At 36.9% G+C, this 27983-nt stretch overlaps 1 protein-coding gene across 1 annotated transcript; it reads left to right on the forward strand.

Annotated features, from left to right (window-relative positions):
* Positions 1-406: 406 nt before the first annotated feature.
* Positions 407-27818, forward strand: pard6b (par-6 partitioning defective 6 homolog beta (C. elegans)). Its single transcript, XM_051096676.1, has 3 exons — positions 407-730; positions 3717-3939; positions 23449-27818. Exons 1-3 carry the CDS (start codon positions 668-670, stop codon positions 24309-24311), a joined length of 1149 nt encoding a protein of 382 aa, XP_050952633.1. The 5' UTR covers positions 407-667; the 3' UTR covers positions 24312-27818.
* Positions 27819-27983: the final 165 nt, after the last annotated feature.

The raw sequence follows: 27983 nt of genomic DNA on the forward strand, positions 1-27983 counted from the left end.
CGATGTTTTTATGCAGTCTGTAGTAGCATTAAAAAAGTGCAGTATGATGTGTCAGAAAGTAGACTGAAAATATATAATTTTGTATGTTTGGTTAGGTCAGTGAGTTTATTCTGTTTACAAAAATAACTCTGGTGGTATCAGATAATAATACCATGTAATTTGAGCATTCTACAAACCGTGGTACTGAATGATTACCATTCGTGGTATTTACACGGAAATCCAAGGTACTTCAAAGAACAAAATACTTTTTTGTAAGTGTTTAGACTGGGCAAGGCAATGAGTCTCGCCCGTTCATGGTACAAGAATGCAAGAATGGCCTTTGTGACCAGAGGGGGCGCACTTGATAGTGTCTTCACGCTGAGCTGTTTCCTGGGTGCCTGCAGCGTCACAGACAGGCCGTCCAGTACTATGTGGCAGAGCGTGTGTGCGCGTGCATGTGAGAGGCAGGGTTGGGGCAGAGTTTCGGAGCACGTTCTGTTGACAGGCGTCGCCGTTGCTACTCGATTCCGATAACAACACAAGCGAAGACACGGAGCTGTCGCGAGATACGCGCCTTTAACTGGATTAAGCCGAGAAAAGCCGTTTTGGACGGACCGAGCTCAAGGCGGATGAGCGCAGCCCGCGGGAGGGCAAGTGTGTTTCTGCGGCGGGGTCCAGTTAGCGAAAGATGAACAAAAACCACCGAGTGCCGAGCAACCGAACTCTGAACGCCGTGGAGGTGAAGAGCAAGGTGCGTAGCCACAGGGCCAATTACTTTAATTAGTGTTAAACAACAGAACACACTAGTTTTCGTGTTAGGAACAGACTTAACAGTACGTTTGGGTGTTAAGACACACTCACACTGACTGTCCTGGCAAGTTTTGCCAACCTTGTGAGTTCAGTCGACCGTTGCTTTTAGTCCTGAGGACACAATGTGTCCGTGTTGTTAGGCAGAGAGATTGTGTGTTTGGACCATAGGTTTTGACAGGTGCTTTGTTATCTCATGATGTCAGATGTTTATGATGTTGTAAAAATATTTTCTAAAAGTTTTTATTGGAGCTCTTATATAAACGTTACAAAAGTGACTCGTGTGTATCTGACCACGATATTTACCAATCTATAACAAGCCGTTAAAAAGTTATTCATTTCTCTTTTATGTTACTATTACTTATTATGTTTTTAAATTACTAATAAGTATTTCAGTAGTGACTAGTATCAATTTAATTCAGACTAATTCCTGTTACATACAAGCACTAATTTCTTTGCTACTAGTCACTATACTAATTAACAATTACTAATTACTGAGTTGCTGATAACAAATTGCTATTTTTTTCATTGAAATCTGTTAGTATATGTGGTTCAGATATCAAGTGTTCACGTCAGATAGTATGTAGTAGTTCTTCTAGTTTTACTATTAGCTATTCGGTGGGTACTAGGACTCTAATGATTACTAACTATACCAGTATGAGACACTAGTATCTATCCCAGTTGTTACTAGTAACATTTCTTATCTCAGTGGTTACATGCGTTGTCATATTTCATAACTAGTATGGTTATTTTGTAGTTCATTTTAAAAATGTACTAGTAAGATTTAAAATGTTAGAAGTAAACACTAGTGTTTAATAAACAGGTACTTGTGTCTGTTCAAATAGTACTAGAAAAACAGGAATGGATGCTATTTTGAGAAGTTACAAGTAACAAAAGAAGATGTCCTGATAAATAATGCATAACTACTAGTAAAACTGGAATAGGAATTGGAATGCTAGTTGGAAGTGAATAACTGATATCAAGACCACAGATCCCTATAGAATTCAATGGGAAAACTTGCAGTTTGTTCACCAGTAACAAGACAATAGGGACTGTTAGCAAAGGAGAACATACTTTTGACTATTTTTAGATAGTAGTTACTAGTGAAATAAGTGCAGTAGTTTGGTAGTAACTCAAAAAGATACTAGTTTGTATTAAGGAATAAGTGCTAAAATGGATTGCCATTGCAACGTGTCAATGAAAATTCAAAGAAAGCTGTTCTTGCTCCTAAACTTGTTTTCCCTCTGTCTTTTGGTAAACAAACCGATGATCTTGGATTCCAAGCTTTACATCCACATGACAAGATCATATTTAAGGAAATTAAATATTGACTATTCTCAAAAAACAAGTTAAATCAAATACCAGGCCACACAGTGAGCCTTATGTCAACTGTGACGTGAGATGTAGAAGCTGTTTTACAGGCATTATGTATGCACCTGAACATCTATACAGAAGAACGTAACACTGCTGTAGTCTGATGTACAAATCAAATATTGGTTTTGTCTCAAGGCTAATAACCTGTCTACCTAGACAGTGATCTGCACATGCATATGATGCCCAGAATTTGTCTGGGTAGGCAGTTCAGTCTCAAGCATTTCCTTTTTTTGTTGATTTCCATGTTATTGTAGGTATTCAGCACCAGAGGAATGTAGATGTGGTTTACAATATGTTTATTCAGATTCTTCTTGTGTTAATCATTATAGATGATAAACTATAAACTAGAACCTAGTCATACTCATTCTACCAGTTAAGATTTACAGGTCTGTTTTATAATGGACAAGCCATGATTAACTAGTCATGATGTTACTGTCTTAATTCTTCCTTCACAATATATTTTTTTATTGCCAAACCACTTCATAACTTATTACAAATCGTGAAAGAATTTAGGCTGTCTATTTATACTAGTTAGTAATCATTTAATTGTTGCTACAGATTTTTTGCCGATGATTTTTCTTGTTTATAAATAGATTTTTTTTTTATTGCAGCTGATGCTGCTATTCTATATTTAGCTACTCGATACTCAAATATGGTGCTTACTTCCCCTTAAAGGTGTAGTTCATTCAAAGTGAAGATTCTGTTATTATTAGTAGTATACAAATGGAAATGCTTTAATTATTTACTGGTTTGTCTTTTTTCTATATGCACAATATACTGGCACCATATTATTCTTGGATATTAATAACAAAAATGTAATATTTACCAGTGGACACTGGATATTTCATGGTTTCTGTCTATTTTAAAGATGTTTATAATGTTGAAAAAGATTTCTGTTTCAGATAAATGTTCTTCTGAACTTTCCATTCATCAAAGAAATCTGAAAAAAATCTAATCAGCTGTTTTCAACATAATAATAATAAATGTTTTTTAAGCAGCGATTCAGAATATTAGAATGATTTCTGAAGAATCATGTGACTGGAGTAATGATGCTGAAAATTTAACTTCGACCATGGGAATAAATTACATCTTACAATATATTATAATAGAAAACAGTTATTTTAAATAGTAAAAATATTTCTAAGTTTTTGCTGTACTTTGAATCAAATAAATGCAGGCATAGTGAGCAGAAGAGACTTCTTTAAAAAACATTAAAAATCTTACTGTTTAAAAACTTTTGACTGGTAGTGTATATAGCAAGATTTTTAGTGCGAAACACAAATTTGTCACTTTCAGCATTATTTTAGTATTATTTAGACTGTTACAGTATATGTAAAAATTTTGAATTAGCGTTTATTTTCAGTTTTATTTTAGTTTTTGTAAGTTTTAGTGCTTTTGTCCTGCAAAGGCATTATTTTTAATTGTCAAGGTTTGAAGTTGAAGTTGTATTATATTTTATTTCAGCTTCATTTCAATTACCAAAACTGATTTGTAGCAATTTTAGTTGTGTTTTGCATTGCTGTATACTGATGTCTGTTCCATGTTGTTTCATGTAGTTTGGAGCAGAATTCAGGCGGTTCTCTTTGGATCGGTCCAAGCCGGGACGCTTTGATGAGTTCTATGGCTTGCTGCAGCATGTGCACCGGATCCCCAATGTCGATCTGCTTGTGGGTTACGCCGATGTCCACGGGGACCTACTGCCGATCAACAACGATGACAACTACCATAAAGCGATCTCAATGGCAGCGCCATTGCTCCGTCTCTTCTTGCAGCGGAAAGGTGAGGATTGTGTTTTTAAAAGTGCATCATTGTTCAGATCCACATGCTACGCACACAAACATGCTTTGTCACAATTTCCTTTAATTCCTATATGGTCACAACACTCAGTTCTAGTGAGAAATTATATGTGGTTGTATAATATGCACAAATGTGTTTCGACTGATAACATATGCGGAGGCGCTAGCTGTGCTTCAGGAAGCTGTCAGACCAGAAGTGGTGCTTTTGTTTATATATCAGTCATATCAGATTATAATATCTCAGGTTATGTAGTCCTAAAGAAGTGAGTTGTGTTCAGTAACCTGGCTGCTAGTTAGCATGGTTAAGTCTCATTTCAGTAAGCTCTCTTCATGTAATCCTCTAACTAACAGCTTGTTTAATGATCCAGTTTACATTAAAATAAAACATTGCTTATTTTATTAATACTGTATCTTACCGTTTAATCACAGTTGTGCGATTATGATATTTCAAGACATTTCACAATGAATATGTTCACCCTTGATGCCTTTCTTTTTAACTAGTATGGCTGAGTGTTTCTTAATTTGGGTTAAAAGTCTTCAGACTTTGAGACTTTGAACCCTCCACTGAGTTCATTTGAAAGCAACGACATTAAGTTAAAGGTCTGAACTGGTGACAGTTCACAGTTGTTGGCTTTTGTGGGGTGCCCCACACTAAGCTTCGTCAGTGTGCCATATGACCTGTAGATGGTAAGCCACTTTGTCAGGCGGAGATTAGAGGGGTCACTGTGTAACACTGTGTGGCCTGCGTTTTAACTAGACTGCGACACTAGCTCCATGCTGTGACCTTATGCTATGGCAGAATATGTGACGCAGAAGCGCATGAGGACCTGCCCACTTTTTAAAGCAACACTATGTAATTTTTGGTGCTCTAGCGGTTAAAAAACATCCAGCGGAAGAACGTTTATGTCTATGGCGATTCACGCCGGTTATGTGTTACTCTGCATCTGTGACGACTCGACCAGGCTACAGTAGTCCAAATATAAGCACTTATTATAAGTGTACCATAGTGATTTGGGATAAGACAAAAACGCAGTTTGGGAGAAGAATTCATGATGTGCCCACTCATTATATACATTTTCCAAATTTTAATCACAGAAAAAGTTACATAGTGCTGCTTTAACTCGACAAAGGGAGGAGCAATATATCTTGACACGTATATTTTAGTTCTTTGAATGTGTGAGGATGTGAGGGAGTACACAGACGTTATTTCACAAGCTAGATTTTGCTAAAAGCTACATAGATGCATTTGTGTACTTGATTAGACTGATTAAGGTGTTCACACTTGTAGTTCGTTTCGTTTGGTTCATTTGGTCATTTGGTCCAGACCAAAAAGAAAAATGATACATTTGGTCCTGGTCCGCTTGGCGTTTACACTGGCATTTTTGACAGCAAACCTGAAGATACCGAACCAAAAGGCATAGTGATACGATCACAACCTGATTCGTTGATTTGAATGACTTATATCTTGTGACGGAACTCACCAAACACCCCAAAAAGAAGTGTGTTATCACTTAAAGCAGTATTGTGCAGACCAAACCGTGTATAATGTCAAAGCACCCATTCATCGATTGGTCTGCCCAGCGCCGTTTATGTCAAATACACCTGTGCCGTATGCTGGACTAAGCGCGCTCATTGTTGCATGAACATATGATTTTATTTTCACCACCTGCGAACTCACAAACTCTTTTTGCTGTTGTGTGTTGCTCTGTTAGTGCTGTTCATTTGAGTAAGTGTGAATGCTGAATGGTGCTAAAAAATGGGTCTCGGTCCACTTCCTGTGCGGTTCGAATGAAATTTGCATGCAACACAAACCAAATACTTCTAAATAAACCAAAAACAGAAAGTAATGACAAGATGTGACGTTATGCGACGTGATTTCAAGGGAACAAGCGGTGTATCCAAAACAAAATGAGCAGAGGGCAAACGTGGAACAATGAAGAGGTAAAGTGCCTTTTATGAGCTCTTTGTGAGTTTGCATGTGGTGAAAATAAAATCATATACACGCAACAATGAGCGTGCCTAGTTCAGCAGACAGCATTAGTTGTAGTCGTCTTAAAGCAGCACTGAGCAGACCAATCAGTGAATGGGTACATTTGGGTTAAATGTATCCATTCACTTTTGTTTGGAGTGTTTGGTGAGTTCTGTCACAAAATATATGTCATTCAACCCGACCAATCAGGCTGAGAATTTATCACTATGCTCACAAAAATGCCAGTGTGAACGCCAAGTGAACCAGGACCATTTGTCCGGACCGAAAAGTCCGGACCAAATGAACCAAATGAACCAACTAGAAGTGTTTCAATCAAACCGCACCAGAGTTTGTTTGAAAGCGGACTGAGAACCATCTTTCTAGCGGTCTCAGTCAGCTTGTTTGGTGCACACCAGGGTTCAGATGGCTGCGTTCACACATAATGAACGCCACTAACGGAGCAATCGCACTAGAGTTTGTTTTAATCAAACCAAACATGACTAGTATGAACACACCCTCAACTTCTGTTTAAAAACCTAGTGAGCTGTCTTGGTGTCTACTGCTTACGAAGACAAAAAGACAACATTTTGAGGCAGTATCCAAACTAAAAAGAAGCCTATAAGTAGGTCCAGATGAAATCAGACATTTTGTGGGGAGTGTAAAGGCATAGTTCACCCAAAAATGAAAATTATGTGACCTCACACACACACACAAAAAAAGATATTCTGAAGAATGTTGGTAACTGAGCAGTTGATGGTCTTCATTGACATCCACAGTGAGAAAAATACTGTGCAAGTCAACTGTTTCTTAACCACTTTTGCTGTGTTCAAAAGAAGAAAGAAATTCATAAAGGTTTGTCACAGTTTGCATTGGGTGAGTATATGATGAAAGAATTTTCATTTTCGGGGGAACTATCCCTATAAGGGAAATTCTGGTGAATGTTATTATCTAAATATGGTAAACAAATAATGCTAACTATATAATCGCCCATACCAATGTACAACAAATGCTGCCTTAAATGCACAAGCTCTTTAACCTCAAGGGCATTCAGATTGGCTCTCAATGTTTTTATCATTCATCATCTGGACAATCATTCTGGAAGTGATTACAATTACATTGTTCCTCTGTGTCTTTGTTCCTCTATAGTGTGAACTTCCCTATTCTCACAGAAATGATTACTAAAACTTCATATTAATGTCATTCTTGGTGTGAACTGCCATAAGAATACTTCATTCCTATTGGAAGGCATAATCAAATTAGCAAAATATTTATTAAACAACCACATAAGAAGCAGGGAATGTGTTCAGTTTTTTTTTTTTTTTTTTTTTTTTTTTTTAATTCTGAGGAAATCTGGAGTTTTCTGCCTATAGAAATGACTGATTGGCACGCATACCTCACAAAATAATGCTGCTCATGTGAAGCACAAAAGAAATTTGCCTCACAACATATTCCTTTAGATTTTCATATTAGCATGTTGCTAAGATAACAGTATAGTATAGTATAGTACAGTATAGTACTCTCAGTTACACTTTATTTTAAAGTCTAATTCTCACTTTTAACTAGCTGTCAGTTTTTTGGTTTTTTGGCTTTTAGTATAAATATGTTAGCCTTAAGGTTATCTGTAAGCTAGTGTGCTCCAAAACAATGACAAAATTTGCTTTTAGAAGATATAAGCATTCAAAACTTACATCCTCTGACTTACGCCAATATAGAAAAACGATTCTGATGACATCACCCTGCACTTCAGCTTCTCCTCAAATTTTCTGTCCAATCAAATGCTCTCGTGTTTCAAAGCACTTCAGGCCCTGTTTACACTGGTGTGTTTTCATTTTAAAACGAAAACCATTCTTGTCTACACTAGCGTTTTCACTGCGTTTCAGAAACGATCTTCGTCTACACTGCACAACCCGAAACGCATGTCACATGACCATTCATGCAGGTACAACTATAGATATGTATAGGTAGATTCCTTATTATTTAGATTTAGATGGGATTTTGCTTGGAGTGGTCGAATGGGGAATCTACCTATACATATGTATGGGTACAACAATGAGCATGATGTTATCGTTTACATGGTCGTCAAAAATATGCAGAGCGAATGTGGGCAGCCACGCCATCCTTTTCAAAAGTCTCAGTTTTGGTCCGTTTACACTTAAAGCAACCCCAGAATTTTCAAACTAAAACAGGGTCTGCGGTGTTTTTGAAAGTCTCCATTTTCGAGGGTAGAAAACGCCGGAGTAGTGTAAACGATAGGTGTAACCATAGCAAAAGTTATGCGTGTTGAAACAAAAACGCACTAGTGTAAACATAGCCTGAGTGGACCTTTAAGTTTCGATATTAGGTAGGATTAGAGATGTAGAATATGGTCATGCAGAATATGTGCTTTTATAAGTACTAATAAACAGCCAATATGCTAGTAATATGCATGCAAGTAAGCAGTTAATAGCGAGAGTCGGTCCCTAAACTAAAGTGCTACCATGCTTTCAATAATAAGTGTAAACATCACATAACACACAAATATTAGGTAAATAAATAGCATATTTTAGTCACGTAGGATTCTTCAAGATTGCTCTTACTGTGAAGGATACTCGCAATGTTGCCTTTGAATTTGGAATAAACAGTTTATTTTAGAAAACAGTCTACCTTTTAGAACAGCCTTTGTATTGATAGCATTGTAATGCCTTAAAATGCTGTCTAAGTAGGCATCTCGCCAAGTTTCAGAACAGAACTAGAGACTGAAGTATTTTCCTTTGAAGAATTCCATCAAGGATCACATGAGATCCAGAGAGTTTCATGCACTGTGATGTCAGCTAGTGCATACACACACACATAAAAACATCTGTGTGTGAGTTGGATCTGTGTTTGAAATCACATCAAGGTGCGCAGTGCTATGACTGCCAAACTAACTGAAATCTTTTGTGCACTGTCTTGCCGTCATTGAATGGCACACATTCAGTGATCTGGGTTAAGATAGCCTTCGCTGTGGTTGGAGTTCATGTGGGGGATGGGGGGGTTTGAGGCATTCTTGAGCGGTGCGCCTCCTCTGTGGATTGTGTTTGGAATTCTGGGTTTTGTTCTGCCGTAGCCTGTTTTGCATTTTCAAGTGGTTTGACTTGAGCTCAGCTTACTGGATCTTTAATGAGGGTGTTTTGTAGGGTGCGAATGTACATCTAAACACTCCAAATGAGGGTTTGTGTGTTTCAATAGGCGTCCGGTCCCGATGCAGACACAAATGCTTTTTCAGACAACATCAGGATGACCTCAATGCACCAATCCCGTGCTTGTTTACCTGCTGCCATGGCAGCAGTGAAGAGCTCAAGCTGAGTGGGGTTAATGATGAGGGATTCTTGAGTGGTGATTGTAGCATGACAAGATAGATACAACATATTCACGATTGTGGGAGACCAAATGTCATGATTTAAGAACGAACCAGTGAAAATGGAAAATCCTTATCTGAATACTGAGTGTGACGTCCCCCCACCATCACTGTCTATGGTGGTTGTGGAGCTGCCTGTCTGTCGTGGATGTGTGTTTGCTGGCTTAAGGGGTGTTGGCACCTGTGTGTCTATTTGCATCATGTGATTTCCTGATCAGACATCCTGCTCAGCCACTGCTATGTCATAATATTGGGTCTTTGCTCTATATTCTCTGTGCTCTACATTCACTCCTCCTTGTTAGCAGTCCAAGAAGTAACCTCCGTTCCAAAACCTTGTTCGATGCCTCCCTAGACAGCATTTTAAGGTGTCATATTTACGCTACTGATGTGAAAGGTTCATGAAAGTAGGAAACAATATTACACTGTCCTCTAAGATACTCATGCAGCAACTTGTTTTTCAATAGTTCATTCAATACAGAAAGATGCAAGTAGCATCTTTAGTAGACTGTTTTATCCAGTATTTCTGTGTGTGATGGATATGTTTCAGGTATTAATGTGATGGTATATTGGCCTACTGGATTGGTCTACATCTGCCTGAACTGCCAAAATATATTTTTACCTAAAAGTCAAGCTTTACTGTCATTCTGCTACATGTGTGGACATATGTTGGAACAAAATGTTGTGTCCTGCAGGACCACGGTGCTACATACTAGTTAAACATAAATATGAAACATACAACAAGAGAAGTATGAGAAACTTAATTATAGACCTATACAACAGTAAACAGTTTCATATACTATAAATAGCTGACTATACATACACATAAACTGAGACTGTACAGGAACCTTACATAAATATTGTACATGAAATTGTGCAAAAGAGGTATTTTGTACATGTGATGTGCTGAAAACCACAATGATAATACAGACAGTAAATATATAGACATGCAAATAATCATGCACACCAAGACAAAACACCATCAGGGTAACTCACATGACAATACAATAATGCAATAAACATTAACTAAATAAAATGTAACACAAAACACCATAATGAACATTACTGACGACAATAATAAGAGGAAACAAACTATTTAAAAATATATGATCACACAACTTCTGGGAATTCCCTTTTATTGTTTTTCACTGTAAATGATATGGTAATTCATAGTTTTTTTTGTAATTACAACATTTTAAAGTAAAATTACATATAATTCAATGTTAAAGGTTAAAGGGATAGTTCACCCAAAAATTGAAAATTGTCATTTTTATGCAACCTTAAACCCGTAAGACCTTTACTTATCTTTGGAACACAAATTAAGATATTTTTGATGAAATCCGAAAGCTTTCTGACCTTCCACAGACAGCAACACAACTGACATGTTCAAGGCCCAGAAAGGTAGTAAGGACATTGTTAAAATAGTCTATGTAGCATCAGTGGTTCAGCCTTAATTTAATGAAGCTATAACCAGAGTTGAACCACTGATGTCACATTGACTTTTAACAAGGACCTTACTACCTTTCTGGTCCCTGAACAAGTCAGCAGTGTTGGGCATGTTATAAATGTATAAATGTATATTAAAAAAAATAATTAGTTATAGTTGCTAATTACTTCTCACAAATAGTAACTGAGTAACATCATTAAAAAAGTAACTAATTACCAGGAAAAGTAATTATTGTGTTACTTTTAAAAAAAAAAAAAAGTTCAAATATGTCAAATAACTTGGATGTCCCCAATATTAAATATGTAAAATAAACAAAACGGACACTAAATAGAACAGATTATTATTATTATACAACATTGTAGACTAATCTACACTATTTTAATGTTGCTTTGGGACGATGTAAAAGACGCCTATCAAATTTAATAAATGATTGTAAATATTATCAACTGGACGCCTTGGCAATGGAATCGCCATTAGCTAGTAAATTTTTGATAATTTAGTATTAAACTTTAGTAATTAGAACTTACGTAATTAGAATAACCATGCATATTTATGCACATTTATCATGTTGACTGAACTTAGAACTGGTGGTGGTGCTTAAGAGATTGTTTGTCATTTAGTGTTTCTATAAAGAAGGGAAAAAACTAAAAATAAGATAAGATAACAAAACTACGAATTCTACTACTAATAACAATATAAAATGCATCAAGGATTAATGAGCTGCTGGGTTCATGAATATTTGTCACGTTGTCTGCGTTCGCTCAAACTGATTTGCTGAAATCAATACAGGGATGATAACAGGTGAGCAGCAGCGCATTAGTTCTACCTACTAAAGACTAAAAGACTCTCTCGCTCTGTATCTTTGTTTGCGTGTGTGTGAGACAAATCGACGGCTGGTCATGTGTCAGGTCCAGTTTATGGTTCATCAAATACAGGTACGCTGTGCATCCATTCAGATGAACTGAAAAATAAAATTATAATAATATTATAATAAATTATAGTAATGACGCGTTTTATTGTCAGTAATTCGTACTTGTTACTGAAAAAAATAACGCCGTTATTTATTTATAATGCCGTTATTCCCATCACTGCAAGTCAGTGATGTTGCTGTCTATGCAGGATCAGAAAGCTCTCGGTTTTGTCAAAAATATCTTAATTTGTGTTCTGAAGATAAACGAAGGTCTTACAGAATTTTCATGTTTGGGTGAACTATCCCTTTAAGCCATTCAGAGTTTTAAAATTACATTTTTTTACAGTGCAGTTTAGCAGCCAGTGACACAGAAATGGGGTATGTGAATATGCATTGCATGGATCATAGTCCAATGGCCATTCAGTGGTGATCTCCTCCTGCTGATCTACTAATTTTGTTTTGCATTCACCCTAAAAATTGTGTTGTTGCACCCCTTTTAGAAACATGCTGACATTAAACAAGTAAAGTCTCCTATGCAGTTTACTCAAGGATTATTATTTGTGTGGCATGTGGACCTGCTGCCTCTGTACAGCGTTCCAAATCTGTCACTTACAAGGTTCCTTTTCGGTTAGGATGCTGGCTTAGAAGAAAGCTGACTATGTAGAAAGCTGACAGCTTGCTAGCTTTTGAGTTTCAGTCTGAAAGTCTTGCTAACTTCAAAACCTTTTGAATTTGGAGTAATTCCACTGAGATTAATTGACGAGTCAGCTAATAGTATTAGCATTAATCTGTCTTTTGTTCACTATGATTAATCCGTCCACCTGTGTTTGTTTCTAATAATAGCCCGTGATTCATTTCATTGTGTCATTCATTACACATGGTTTCCATTCCTTTCATAGTTTTCTCAGCGAATCTCTAGGATCCTCCCTACCGGCCTCACCTGAGAGGTGTGGTTCAGGAAAGCAGCTGGAATAGTTTCTAGAGAGCGCTATGACTTATGTTTTAGGAATCTGCCCGCTTGTCTCTTTCGCTTTTCCTCTCCCCTTTCTTTCCTGAAACCGCAAATTTGTTTACTTTTCCATTCATGTCATCAGCTGAATCAAGGCGCTGGGGTGGGTTTGTGTTTTATTGACACCTATGACGTCTGCAGCTTTTATTGCCATTTCAGTTTTAGGAGGAGCCGCTTTAATAAGTGGGAGGAATTCCAGGGTCAAGGAATGTCACCCTGATGCACAGAAGCACTGGAACGCTGTTATGTCATCGTGCCTGGGTAGAGAGGGCCAGCGCCGTCGGCCCATTGCCTCTCTGGTGTTGTCAATGAAGCGGAGCGGGATGAAGGAGGGGTGGAGGGTGGTGGAAGAGGTTGTACTTCTAGGGGGAAGGGGCAGTTGGCTGCAGGATTGGGGGGAGGCGTCGCACTGTGTGGAATGTGGTCAGACTCTGATCACCTCTGCTGATTAGATTAGACAGGACAGGAGAGCTGTGGGCACATGGGTGTGTGAGGAATGAAGCGGTCAGTGAACATATAGAGCAGTAGAGACAGGGAACTGACTAGGAAAGAGGTGATGGAAAAACAGAGGGAGGGTGAGGAGGTATTATTAGTGGGAAAACAGTCTGCTATTACATTATTACAAAAAAAATAGTGAAAGACATGGTCACTGGTTAATCCTGTTTTGGATAAAAGGGCAAGCCATTCACAAATGCACTGTTTGTTGTCAACCTGTGTTGAGCTGTTCTTGTGCTTCTTAGTGATTTGTAGAAGAGGTGCGGATATCTTCATATACTGAGTTTTTCTCACAATATTGTATAGATATTTTGGATCTGTGTATGAGTACTGTTCACAAGTTTGGGGTCAGTAAGATTAAAAAAAAAAAGTCTCATTCATTTGAAAATCAAAAATACAGTACAAAATTAAATATTATGGCAATTTGAAGGTTTTATTAGTTATTACTGTAGACTTAAGTTTAACATGACCCTTCAGAAATCATTCTAATATGCTGATTTGATGCTGAAGAAACATTTCTTTTTATTATTAATGTTGAAAACAGTTGTGCTGCTTAATATTTTGTGTAAACTGTGATACACTACCAGTCAAAAGTTTTTGAACAGTAAGATTTGAATGATTTTAAAGAAGTCTCTTCTGCTCACCAAGCCTGCATTTATTTACAGATCCAAAGTACAGCAAAACAATAATTTTAAATATTTTTACTATTTAAAATAACTGTTTTCTATTTGAATATATTTTGAAATGTAATTTATTCCTATGATCAAAGCTATATTTTCAGCATTATTATTTGAGTTTTCAGTGTCAAATGATCCATCAGAAATCATTCTAATATGTGATTTGCTGTTCAAGAAACATTTTTATAATAATAATAATAATAATTATTATTATTATTATTATTATCAATATTTTAAACACCTGAGTACAGCTTTTTTTCAGGGTTCTTTGATGAATAAAAAGATACAAAGATCAGCATTTGTCTGAAATAAAAAGCTTAAAGGAGAAGTCCACCTCCAGAACAACAATTTACAAATAATGTACTCACGCCCTTGTCATCCAAGATATTCATGTCTTTCTTTCTTCAGTCATAAAGAAATTATGTTTTTTGAGAAAAACATTTCAGAATTTTTCTCCATATAATGGACTGCTATGGTGCCCAGAGTTTGAACTTCCAAAATGCAGTTTAAATGAGGCTTCAAATGATCCCAGATGTGGTTGTAAACGATCCCAGCCGAGGAAGAAGGGTCTTATTTAGCAAAACTATGTTATTTTCATAAAAATAATACAATTTATATGCTTTTTAATGTCAAACGCTAATCTTGTCTTGCTCTTCCCGACCTCTGTTTTTTTTCCGGTTTATGACAGTACTTCTTCCTCGGCTGAGATTGTTTACAACCGTGTTTGGGATCGTTTGAAGCCACATTTAAACTGCATTTTGGAAGTTCAAACTCTGAGCTGCAAACTTTTTTGATCTGCAAATCAGAATATTACAGTGATTTCTGAAGGATCATATGACTGGAGTCATGATGCTAAAAATTCAGCCTTTAAATCACTGGAATAAATTACATTCTAAAATACAATTTAAATAGAAAACAGTTATTTTAAATAGTAAAAATGTTTTAGAAATGTACTGTTTTTGCTGTACTTAGGATCAAATAAATGCATGTTTGGTGAGCAAAAGAGGCGTATTTAAAATACATTAAAAATCTTGTCTGGTAGTGTACATTTTCATGCATTGTTGCTGAATAAAACTATGAATTAAAATTATACTGACCCCAATGCTGAATGCTGGTATATGTTCCTGTTCATTCATATAACTTCTTTTAATGAGATGCCATACTAAGTATGTGCAAAACTACATATTTTCAAAATAGAGTAGTTAGTGGGCTGCCTGAACGACTAGTCAACTAATCAGTCGTATCTCTAAAGACTGTATCCACCTTATTTTTCAATGCATAAGTAAGCTGCTTTCTGTGAATGTGTGAGACTTCCAGTTCTTTAGCCGCTATAGGGAAATAATGAGAAGAACAGCGAAGTGCAGTAAATGGTAAAACTGTTTGCGCTAGAAGCCAGTGTGTTCATAATTAAGATAATACATTCAAATAACATGTTAAGAAACACCCATTTGCAATATTGAGCAGCAAAACAAGCTGTTTATCCAGTTAAAAATAGCTGGAAGCAAATGACACCGGAAGCCAGACACATTTAAATTACAAATGACCAGTTTGCAGAAATAAGGTGGATAATCAGACTAGTTTCAGGTTTGACCCTGATCAGAGCTGTTTCTAAAAATGGTCCTGTGTTCAGAAATGACTAGTTGAGGCACAAGGAAATGCAGGGTTTTAAGACACTCAGTTTTCATTGCGTCTGTCACAAGTTTTAAATGCTGATGACTTTAGTGTTTTACGATTTTTCTGTGTATGATTAACCTCAGAGCAGTATAACACCTTCCAAAGTGAACTCTGACCATGTGACCTTTACCCGCACACTTCACGTTCCTCACACAGTCAAAGGCAGGAGAACGTGCAGGTTATCAGGAAGGTCTCACTGTGGAAATTGAGTGACATCTATGATTGAATGCAGGATGTCTTTGCTCCACAATTCAGTCTTCTGTAACATGGAAAATTAATGAAAATGTTTGTAGACTTGTCAGAATTTCCATTCCTCCTAAAGTAAACTACCAGTTTTTTAACTGTGGAACCTGTGGAACCACGGCTGGACCAAACACAGGCTCACAGAAACAAGCCTAGCCCAACTGAAGTAGCACAGCAGTCACAGTCACTCCCTGAGAGACAGAAACTGTTTCAGAACGAGAGAGAGAGATAAAGATGATGATACATTAAAAGAGGAGAGTGGGAGAAAGAAGAATGAGCAGCGTCAGCATGAATTAAACTGATGGCAGCAGTAGTTACATGACATGAAGGAGTCATTCTACCCACACACACTCTTATTAAACATGCATACTGCACATCCTTTAATTTGTTACAAATTTATCTTTGACTATATCCTTCACAGAACTCTAGGTACTATATATAAAGCTGTCCTGTGCTATGCGACATTATAAATACTAATTAAATACAAGCATACTGTGGCATATTCCACAGGTGCTGTTGATTACTACAGATTTGTTTTTCAAATGTAAAATAAAAGACCAAATTTCACAACTTTTGGGGTTATTCCATCTCAAATGGTCCAATAATTGTAAAAATGGAAAAATTAGGATAATTAAAAATGGTTAAGCAACCTCAGTTGAACCACTTGAGAAAAAAACAACCCTTTTTCCACACCATTTCTTGTTCAGAGACGTACTGTAATTTAAATTTTTGTGTTTTGCACTCGACAGTCAGTCTGTTTCTCATTTACCTGTTCCTCAACAGCACATAGAAACAAAATGATTTATGGCTGGTTGTTGTACTCTTCCTGTCTAATTGGGCAGAGTTCCTGGCCAGAATAAGTTAATCAAATTTGATAATGTTGATGGTCGACAGTCTGGCTCTCTGGATATAACACTTAAAGACATTCGCTTTAAAGGATTAGTTCATTTCCAGAATAAAAAATTCCTGATAATTTACTTGCCCCTGTGTCATCCAAGATGGTCATGTCTTTCTGTCTTCAGTCGAAAAGAAATGAAGGTTTTGAGGAAAACATTCCAGGATTTTTCTCCATATAGTGGACTTCAATGGTGGCCAACAGGTTGAAGGTCCAAATTACAGTTTCAATGCAGCTTCAAAGGGCTCTACACGATAAGAATCTTATCTAGTCGACTGGTCATTTTCTAAAAAAAACTTGTTTTACTTTTTAACCACAAATGCTTGTCTTGCATTTTCGAACTCACATATTACATAATGTGTGATGTAGGAGGAAATGTTTACAAAGCGAACGTGCAAAGAAAGTCAAACACCCTTTACAAAAAAGGTAAAACAACGATGTCGGATGATTTTGAAGTTGGAAGAGAAAATGAGATGGAGTTTTTCGCCCTACCCTACCTTTTTGAACCGAATTACACAGACAAAGAACTAACCACTTGTGACCTTTCCAACGTGGTTACGCAGAGCTAGTGCAAGACAAGCATTTGTGGTTAAAAAGTATATAAATCTTTATTTTTTACTAGAAAATGACAGATCGTTTCGCTAGATAAGACTCTTCTTCCTCAGCTGGGATCATGTAGAGCCCTTTGAAGCTGCAATGAAACTGCAATTTGGACCTTCAACCTGTTGGGCACCATTGAAGTGGAGAGAAATCCTGGAATGTTTTCCTTAAAAAACTTAATTTCTTTTCGACTAAAGAAAGAAAGACATGAATTCTTGGATGACATGGGGGTGAGTAAATTATCCTTTGAAGATCGTAGCTTTAGGAGCTAATGCTTGACACCAGGCCTCATCCAAAATCACATACTTCCATACTATATAGTAAGTGACAAACAGTGTGTTAAAAGAGCAGTATGTTTGAATCCTTGGTATTCATAAAATAGTTGCGATAATACTCAGAGAACCTTGTACTTTCAGCAAGTCTTGAAGTGCTCATCCCATGGATATTTTACTATCCTATGAGGCCAGAGGAGAGGATTTGTAAATTGCATTAAATTGACAATGCAATGGTGCTAGTAGATCACATGACAATAACAACATGACTCTATGTGACCCTGGACCACAAAACCAGTCAAAAATGTCAGTTTTTTTAAAAACTGAGATTTATACATAATCAGAAAGCTGAATAGAGATGTTTGTTACGATAGGACAGTATTTGCCTGAGATGCATTTTTTTTAAATTATGGAATCTGAGGGTGCAAAAAATCAAAATATTGAGAAAATTGCCTTTAAAGTTGTCCAAATGAAGTTCTTAGCAATGCATATTACTAATCAGAAATTAAGTTTTGATATATTTACAGTAGGAAATTGACAAAATATCATAATGGAACATGATCTTCATTTAATATCCTAATGATTTTTGGCATAAAAGATAATTTTGACCAGTACAACGTATTTTTTGGCTATTACTACAAATATACCTGTGCTACTGAAGACTGGTTTTGTGGTGCAGGGTCACATATAGAACATACTTTTTTAACGGTTGCAAAAGAAGTGCCTACTCAGGGATTATGTGATTTTGGACAATCCAGGTCTTATGCTGTTTCACAGTTCACAGGAAATGCATGATGACGATGCGTTGGCGGCTCGAGGTTGTTTACACATAATAGGCAATTTGATTGGCTTGCCATTTTTGATCAAATTAGTAACTGCTGTAATGATTCCCACACACAGAGTGAGTTTCATACACAGTGTACCTTATTTTCCCACATTGTCTCCAAGTATCTTATTTCTCAAGGGCTTTTCCCATGTTGCGTTGCTTGCAGACTTTGCGTTCCCCTCTGTTATCAGAAGAGGTCTCACTTTATCTTAGCTGTGTCACAGAAGTATGTACTCAGCGAGCCCAGAATAGCAGCACCTCATAAAGTTTCTGTATTGAGAAGTTTTTTACACACCAACCCTCGCTCTTTCATTCTCATTCTCTCTCTCTGGCCTAATAAGTGCCCATTATAGCCCTCTCTCCACCCTCTCTTCTCCCCTCTCTTCTATCTTGCCGTGACTGGAACGGGATGGCACACACTTCCCATGTGGGAGACGTCCGGACTTAACCTTAAAGAAACAGAAATGTTTTCACAGATGCTGGCTGTCGTGCCGTCAGCAGCTGCTCGTCTGAATAATCTGCGTGCTTGATTCTTTTGCAAGCAGCTTTGTGGAATGAGAGTGTGAACAGAAAGTAGCACAGTGGCCACATGCAAAAAAAAAAAACCTGAATGAGACATTGACAAAAGTGAAACATGAGGCCTTCATATGACCTACTGAATATTGGATGAGATGAGTCTGTCACTCTCAGTTTGCGGTGAGCAGAGACACGGTGTGACATCTCTATTGTTTTCACACTCCTCGTGGGATGCTTCTCACAAACGTGCCTGCGCACCTCTGAACTGACCATGAATACTTTATGAGTGGTCAGTAATCAAACTAGTTGTCATGTAGATGAGAACTAATGAGTTTTCACATTTCGGTCTGGTTCTTTAAAGATATATATATATATATATATATATATAAATAAAGGTGCACCAATTTATAATGTTTAAATTTTTTTGTTTTAGTGAATACTGTATATTTAACCTTTAATAAAATCTCAAAATTAATATAATTTTTTTAATACTGTACAATATAATGTTGTGATGTCTAAATATACTTGTAGTATTTAAAATGACTGATTTTTAATTTTTAGTTCTTTATTTTTTTATTTATTTAGACAAAATAGTTTTTTTAGTTTCTACATTTATAAATTGCTTGAAAACGCAGAAGAGTTAAGAATACACAAACTGTCACCTGACCTTGGGCAGACTGTAAGACCATAAGTAATGGGATACGGAACATCTAAGCAAAGGTGGAAGAGCGTTTCACTAAGCTCTCACACACACACTCACTGGCGCACTGCTGATCACACAGACTGCATCCTGGTGTCCTTTGACAGGAAGTGAGGTGCTTCCACTGCCACGGTCAATGGTGACCACAGTATCAGATAAAGCCAGTGTCACATTTCTGCTGCCATATTAACACACAACAGAGAAATCCACACTACTACACTGCCAAACCAAACTGAAAGCTCATATTAAAGCTCATATATGGGCCATTCTACAGAATTGGTTCAAAGTCAGAGTTTTACAATTTTAACAGTATTTCAAGTATGATTTATGAGATTTGTTGTATTTTGAATCCAAAAGGCAAAAAGTTGACCATATGATTTCAAACTTAAGGATTCATTAGTCTGAATATGCACTAAAACAAACACAATCATAACATCTTAGTTGATAATTCAGTATACTTTATTTTTGACAAAACATCCCATGTTTCTGTAGTGACTGCACATTTTTCTGTAATGTTTTAGTAGGGACCACATCACATTACAGAATTTTAACACTTGTACTAAAATAATAAAAATTTGCTTAACTGTACTAAAATGTTGTTTATTTGCCCCAAATAAAGGATTATGTGTTCCCTTTTGTCACTACCGAAACAATGATGACATGTTGCGGTCATGACTGTTTTGGTAGTGACAATTTTAGATGCTTTTGAACCTAGCTCAAACATGCTAATCAACACAGTTCTGAAGAGTTGTACACATATATAAAACTAAATGTTATGGAATAACTCCCAAAAAAGTGTTTAATTATAGAAAACATACACTTTTTTGGTAGTGACATTAAAATGCATAACTTTTTTTACTTAGTTTCTTAATTTACTTACTTAATTTACTTAATAATTATCATAATTAAAAAATATGTATATATATTTTTTACGTAAGTCCTAAAGGGGAAACCACTTAAACAAATGAGACAATACTATAAACTTTATAATTTATTTATTCTGGAAAATGATCCAATATTACATATCTGTGAGTGGCAAAAGTATGGGAATCTTCACTTTTTGTATCTGGTCTCACCATCTTTTGCAGCAATAACTCTGTTAACTTTCAGGACTTGTGTGAAAATCTTATGATCTTTTGGGGCATATTTACAGAAATATAGATAATTCTGAAGGGTTCACAAACTTTTAAGCACCGCTGTATGTGTGTGTGTGTTATTTAATCATTTAATAATAGTAATTATGAATGACAAGTCATAAATTAATATATAACTGATGAATAATCAATCTTAAGTCGACAAATACAAATACATACTGTTTTTTTTTTTTTTTATATGCATTGTATTGTTCCAGGCTGCAGTTTAGAAATATCCAATCATATCCTCTGGCCTGACTCTTTAATGATTGATAAGAGCCCAATGCATGACAGGGGTGTAAAGAGGCCTGTATGCTTGTGTGTGTACCGTCTCCAACATGTTTGTAGTGAGCTATTATGACCACCAAACTGGTATGTAGTGAGAGTGTCAGGTTTCACAAAGAGCCAGCTGTCCTGCGTTCAGGAAGTGAGATGATAGAGGTTTGTGTGTCCGTTAACATGATGCGCTTTCCATATATCGTAAGTTGCTTTATGCATCCTCTCACTTTTTCTCCTCTCGACCTCTGAGCTAACAGAAGAGCTAGTTTGTGCCTGTTTGAGTGGCCCTCAGGGACTTCCCATGCTGCCCTTCAACGCTGACTATGAAGCCATTGTTAGACTTTAATATGGAAGAGTAGAGCAGATAAGAGAAGGAAGAGAGGAGAAGAACGCTGGAGGAGATGAGAAGAGACCTCCATACATGCTCGACCGCTCCAGCCAAACTTGCATAGCTGAGGCTCCGTGTTTGTGAAACCTCAGCTCTATTAGATCAGAAAGACATTTTTATGATGTCTGCAGGTATTGAAGGCAAGTTGCTAAATTATTGTTAAAATTTCAACTCAGGCTGCATGTTCGTGTTGACACAAAACACAAGGACAATCCAGGTAGTTTTCTGGTGGGAATCGGCAGAGGGGACCTTTGCTCTCACCGAACAATCAATCTTGTGTGTGGGAGTGTGTTTTGACTATATTTGGGCTGACGTGAACTCTGTTCGCATGCTAGATCACACAGCCTCGTCCCTGCTAGCATGTTCCTGGTTAAACAAACACATTGGAGGAAGATACTTCTAGTTTTTGAGGTACAAGGTTTATGGCATTAAAAAAAAACATCATTTAAAACATCACAACCCTCGTTTGACCTAGATACAGAAGATTAGTTAATAACATAATTTCGATGTTAGTTATAATCTTTTAACATGGTGTTTTTTGTTAATAATTACATCTCTCAGGTTAACCATTGTTCATTCGGGTTAATGGGAGTTCAGAAAAACACATGGTACTGCTTTGAACTCTCTCAGACGTTTTCAGCCTTCATGCACATACAGTTATATCCTCTCTCCCTTCCTACTCTATTCTCCTTTTTGATCTTGAGTATGAATGTCTTGCAGGTGAAAGTCCAGGCTGTGATTAAGCCTCTGAGGAATTCATAAATGGCAGCTGAGAAAAAAGAGAGAGAGAGGTTGAAAGGAGGCTTGGGTTTACAGTAGATTACACATTAGCTGAGAGGCGGAGGGAAACTAACAAGCAGGCATTCTCTACCATGGTATCCCCTGCAGGTCTCTCCTTACAAAGCTGTGGGAATAGTCCAACAAGAGTAAAATAGCTTAATCTGCATAATTTGAACGTGATAATTGAAAAAATAAAAAAGAACATGCACAGATAATATACATGTACCCTCACAATAATGTGCTTTTAGCTGTATTGTATTAGCCATTTTATTTTATTTTTTTTGTTTAGTTTTTTTCGTGGTTTGGTTGGTTTTGTTTGGTTTGTTTTTTTGTTTGTTTGGTTTTTCATTTTGTTTTGTGGTTTGGATTTGTTTTGTTTGGTTTGTTTTTTTTCTGTTTGGTCTGTTTTGGTTTTTAGTTTTATTTTGTTTGGTTTGTCTTGTTTTTTTCATTTTGTGGCTTGGTTTTGTTGGGTTTTTTTGTTTGTTTTGTTTTTTCATTGTTTTGTTTAAGGTTTTTTGTTTTGTTTTGTGGTTTAGTTTTGTTTGGTGTTTTTGTTTGGTTATGTTATTTTCTGTTTTATTTTGTGGCTTTATTTGTTTGGTTTTCATTTTGTTTTGTGGTTTGCTTTGAATTTGTTTTGTTAGTTTTTTATTTTGTTTTGTGGCTTGGTTTTGTTGGGTTTTATTTTTTTTGGTTTTCATTTTGTGGTTTGGTTTTTAGCTTTGTTTTTGTTGTGGTTTGCTTGGTTGTTTTTTGTTTGTTTGTTTGTTTCATTTTGTTTTGTGGATTGGTTTAGTTGGTTTGTGTTGTTTTGTTTTTTTGTTGATTTGTTTGGTTTAGGTTTTTAGTTTTTTTGTTTAGTTTGGTTTTTAGTTTAGTTTTGGTTTGTTTTGTTTTTTTTTGTTTTTTTTTTTCATTTTGTTTTGTGGATTGGTTTAGTTGTTTGTTTTTTTAGGTTTTTTTTTTTTTTTTTTTTTTTTGGTTGGTTTGGGTTTTTTGTTTGGTTGGTTGGTTTAGTGTTTTGTTTTGTTTCGTTTGGTTTTTTGTTTTGTAATTAGTTGTTTTTTTGTGGCTTGGTTTGTTTGATTTAGTTTGATTTCGTTTGGTTAGATTTTTTTTTTTTGTTTTTTTTTTGGTTTTCTTTGTTTATACTATCATTAGTGGTTGTTGTTGAATGACTATCGTAACCATCACTAAATAAACTAAACTTGGTTTTTAACCCACAATATTCCTAAAGTTGCAATGCTTAACACAAGCGTTACGTATTTACATTCTCTTTCTCTTTTTTCTTCCTGTTGTGCAGAGGAGGCAGATTACTCAGCATTCGGCACAGACACTGTGACCCGTAAGAAGACACCGGCAGCGCTCGCAGCAGTCCTCCTTCGCCCGGACACTAACAAGAAGAAGCCTCCAATCATCATCAGTCTGCCCAAAGATTTCCGGCCGGTGTCCTCCATCATCGACGTGGACATCCTCCCAGAGACGCACCGCCGCGTCCGTCTCTACAAACACGGTCAGGAGAAACCACTGGGCTTCTACATTCGTGACGGTTCCAGTGTGCGCGTTACACCCCAGGGCCTGGAAAAGGTCCCAGGCATCTTCATCTCCCGCATGGTCCCCGGAGGCCTGGCCGAGAGCACGGGACTGCTTGCCGTCAACGACGAGGTACTCGAAGTCAATGGCATTGAGGTGAGCGGAAAGTCTTTGGACCAAGTAACGGACATGATGATCGCTAACAGCCACAACCTCATTATAACCGTCAAACCGGCCAATCAGCGCAATAACGTGGTACGCAGCAGCGGAGGCGGAGCCACATCCGGCAGCTCAGGGCGATCATCTGACAGCAGCACCAGTTTCTACGGTTACTCGACACCGGGTTCAATGGCGATGACCCCGTCCCATATTATCCAGAACTATGAACCGGATGAGGAGAGTGAGGAAGAGGAGGATATGGTAATCGAGGCGGACGGAGGGTCGAAACTTATTCCACAGGCAGTGGCGCGGGCGACAGCCAGCACTAGCATGCCCGCCCTGCCCAGATACGAACCCCACCTCGACCTCCGCCCCTCGAACGGTACCAGCGCAAGCGTGGGGTCTCTAAATGCCCGCGACAAGGGTTTAGAAGGGCGAAATCTAGAGGAAGAGGGCACAGTCATTACACTGTAAAGACACACATGCAGCATATAATCACACACACACATGCCAATACACACTCTCGTGTGCCATAGGTTTGAAAATGCATGGTCCATGACCAAAAGAGAAGGCCAGTCACCACAGCACCTTACAGCACTTCTCTGTAACCACACGGCCAGGTAGTTCCCATCATCAAACCCATGGAGAGCAGCCCAGCACCAAAAATAGCTGCTTCTTTAGTAATAATGAACTTCCTGAGTCAGTGCGATTGAATGAATGCAGGCGGTCGTCAGATACTCGGCACAACGTGAGTCATGACAATCTTTTTTTACTTTGACAACCACTCCCTTCCGAGCCACGAGGCTCTAGCATTATCAGAGAACAAAGTACAATGGATTTTACCCATCCTCTGCGTTACCATGGTAACTGAATCTGAGCTACAGAACTTCAGAAGGAACTGAAATATGCTCTTCATCCATTCCCGTCTACAACACTAACACTCGCAGCTCACCGATTCTTTGTGGACTTCAAGGGAATCGTAAACCTTTGTTGGGCTCGAGAGATATTTTCATGCGAGCTGACATTTTAGTACGGTTGAAGACTGCTGCCTCGGTTAAGATACAGATGTCTATTATTATGTTGAAAGTTTTTAATCATAGCCAAAAAGACAGATGATTTATGTCATATTTTTCATACTGTGTTTTATTTCTTTATGACAAGGGCTATCATCCTGCTCTTTGTTCCCTGTGGTTAATTTTACCCCTTGATCTTTACTTGATAACCCTGTCTGGGGATTTGAAATATATAATCATTTCTTATAATGTTTCAAAGGACACTCTGAGGTGACACTGGGTAGTTTCACTTATGATGAGTGGCTCTACGTGACACTTTTCAATAAGGTCCAGCTTGTTAAGATTAGTTAATGGGACAGATTAGCCAAAAATGAAAATTCTGTCATCATTTACTCAAATCTCATGTTATTTCAAACCTGTGTGACTTATTTTTTTCTGTGTGGCATAAAAGCAGATATTTCCATGGAAAGTCAATGGGGTCCAGTGTTTTAGACCCCAGCAGGGTAGGAAATTCATTTTTCCACTAAAGGGCAAAATTTGCCTCCTGGAACTGATTTCCAGGGACATTTTTTTTTACATTCGCGAAGGCCATTTTTATTGTTTTTAAACTGTTTTTAATAACAATAGACTGTTTAAAATTGTATCTAAATTATACGTGTAAAAACCAGGAGCTCGTTTAGCTGCAATATTATGACAGAAGTCATTATTTTAGATTAATGCTCTTTATATTTTAATAATGATTATTAATATCCATGTAGAAAACAAAATAAAACGTTTTTGTTACGTTTTGAGCACGTCACATTCTGGCTTCACAGACAGGCATGTCTATCCATGAAGCTGGTCTAGTCTAGCACAAGTTATGCAAAAGCTCCCGTTATGATCAATGAAACTGCGAAAGTAATATTTTATTTACATCGTATCTGCACTGTGTTGCTTATGATGACGGGAATTCACGAGCAAACGGAAGCTACACAGCTCCGCTGTTTTCAGCGCTCACTAATTTAAGCGCCTCTGCATTCCTAAATTCAGCAGAAACGCGTTTGATTGGTTAGTGTGGTCAGTGTGAGGTAATCATTCATTTTCACATTTCATTTTAAACGTAATACAGCCGTAATACATTGTTTAATTGTGCAGGGGCACAATTGCCTTTTTGTCTTTAATTTATGGGGCATTTTAGCTCATTTTCGTTAATTTCCCTCGTTAATTTCCAACTCTGGCCCCCTATAACGAAATGTATTCAAAGATATCCAATGAGTCGTGTAGGTTTGGAACAACATGGTGGTAAGTAAATGATGACAGAATTAAATTTCTTAGAGTCAACTATACATTTAATGCATTAGGTATCATAACTAACAATTCATAATATTTTTACATTATCTATGTTAAAATTAATTTCTGCTTATACTAGTATTTACTTGTACATTAGATAATGTTACTTGAATACTGAGCAATAGTATATGTAGTAATTAACTTTAACCTTTATTAATAAAAGCTGTATTCATTTTGTTTCATAACTTAATAACGCATTATTTAATGTTAACAAATTGAACCTTATTTTAAAGTGTTACCTCTAACAATAAGTGTTGCAATCGAATTATGGAGAAAACATTCTTTGATTTGTAGTGAATCACTATAAATATTTAATATCTACCAAAATATTCAGTATATCTTTCCCTTTTTGTGCGTGATAGCAGAGTACCAGCCAAACCCTTCAGAAATTATGTAACAGTTGGTTTAGTTTCCGCATTACTATGGTACAGGCATGATTTATGGTTTTAATTCAACTGGCTGAAATCTGTTGTTTCGTCTTGGCAAAAAAATGCACAATTAATCATATTGTCATCTGACTTCCATAGCTTCACAAAGCCTTCACTCTCTGTGTACGGTAAAGTGAGGCTTTCCTACTTGAGTGATAATTATGATTTCTCTTATATGAATGACTGGACAAATGAACAAATGTTAAGCTCTTACTTTAAAAGCATTCCTTTTTAAGTTCATATGACTGTAGGTACATTTCTCCCCTTTTCGTCCTTGTATACATATCATAATGATATGCATGATGTCACAGCTGTAAGCTTCAATACGAACTTCTGAGATCTCAGAGTGTGTGTCGGTGGATACACTGGAAGAGACTGACGGGAGACAGATGTGCCTACGCTCTTACAGTTAGGACCTGCTGTTGGAGAATTTAGCCGAAGTAGCCTTTCATTATCTCCCCTTTTTCTCGCATTATAATGAGAATCCTAAACACTGGGCATCTGCGAGCGAAGCAGGTGTCCCGTCGCACAGAGCTTTTCGTGGCACTTACATTACCAAAACCTGCTTGGAGTAGCACACGCACTGTAGCTGTGATTTATACACACTTCATCCAGATCATTCATTCTTACGGTACAAATGACATATTGAATGGAGTCTTTAGCTGTGTTAATTTATTTTTATATTAACCACTACATACGATTTGGGATTGTAACCACAGAAGTTTTATTTATTTTAAAATAGTCTGTGTATTTTTACTTGCTTTGTTTTAGCTGACATACAAACCTCATTTTGATTCTTTTTCATCTCTACAAAATGGTGTTTGAATTTTTTCCACTAGCATCTTTGGTGGAACCTAATGCTCAGACCTTTAGGGGGCGAATAGAAATATGAAGAATAACTTGCTATTTTCCAAACTGTGAATATCTTTGCATTTCTAAAATGAGACCATGCATCTATGAGCACCTGCTTTTGAGAGTCATAGAAATGGGCTTTTAAGCATTATCATTCATGTGTCAATTTCTCTTTTTGATAATGAGCTTGCCAGATAAATCTTAAGGTATAGATTTGTACTGAGATTGTCAGTATTTTCTTATTAGTACTATATGATGTAAATTTGAAACTTTTAAAAGGATAAATACTATATTAAGACATAGCTGCACATGTATTATAGTCAAATCTTGGATGAAATAAACTAATATGTAGAAAATCACTGATGCTGTTTCTTGCTTTGTTCTTGCTTTGTTGGTCATGAAGAATTCATTTTATCTGATAAACCAATGTGTGTCAGTTTGAAATGTATATGCTGGAGGATCAGCAAGTTTGATCAGTCAAGTGTATTGGTATAGAACTTTTTGTAATGCATACAAAGCCGGTT

The sequence above is a fragment of the Labeo rohita genome, chromosome 23 (assembly GCF_022985175.1).
Source record: "Labeo rohita strain BAU-BD-2019 chromosome 23, IGBB_LRoh.1.0, whole genome shotgun sequence".
NCBI classification, from domain to species: domain Eukaryota; kingdom Metazoa; phylum Chordata; class Actinopteri; order Cypriniformes; family Cyprinidae; genus Labeo; species Labeo rohita.

Bases quoted from the DNA above. Each gene is read 5' to 3' on its own strand.
- pard6b (XM_051096676.1), top strand. From the start codon at position 668: ATGAACAAAAACCACCGAGTGCCGAGCAACCGAACTCTGAACGCCGTG. The intron at 731-3,716 runs GTGCGTAGCCAC...TGTTTCATGTAG, and splicing joins CCGTGGAGGTGAAGAGCAAG to TTTGGAGCAGAATTCAGGCG. The intron at 3,940-23,448 runs GTGAGGATTGTG...CCTGTTGTGCAG, and splicing joins TCTCTTCTTGCAGCGGAAAG to AGGAGGCAGATTACTCAGCA.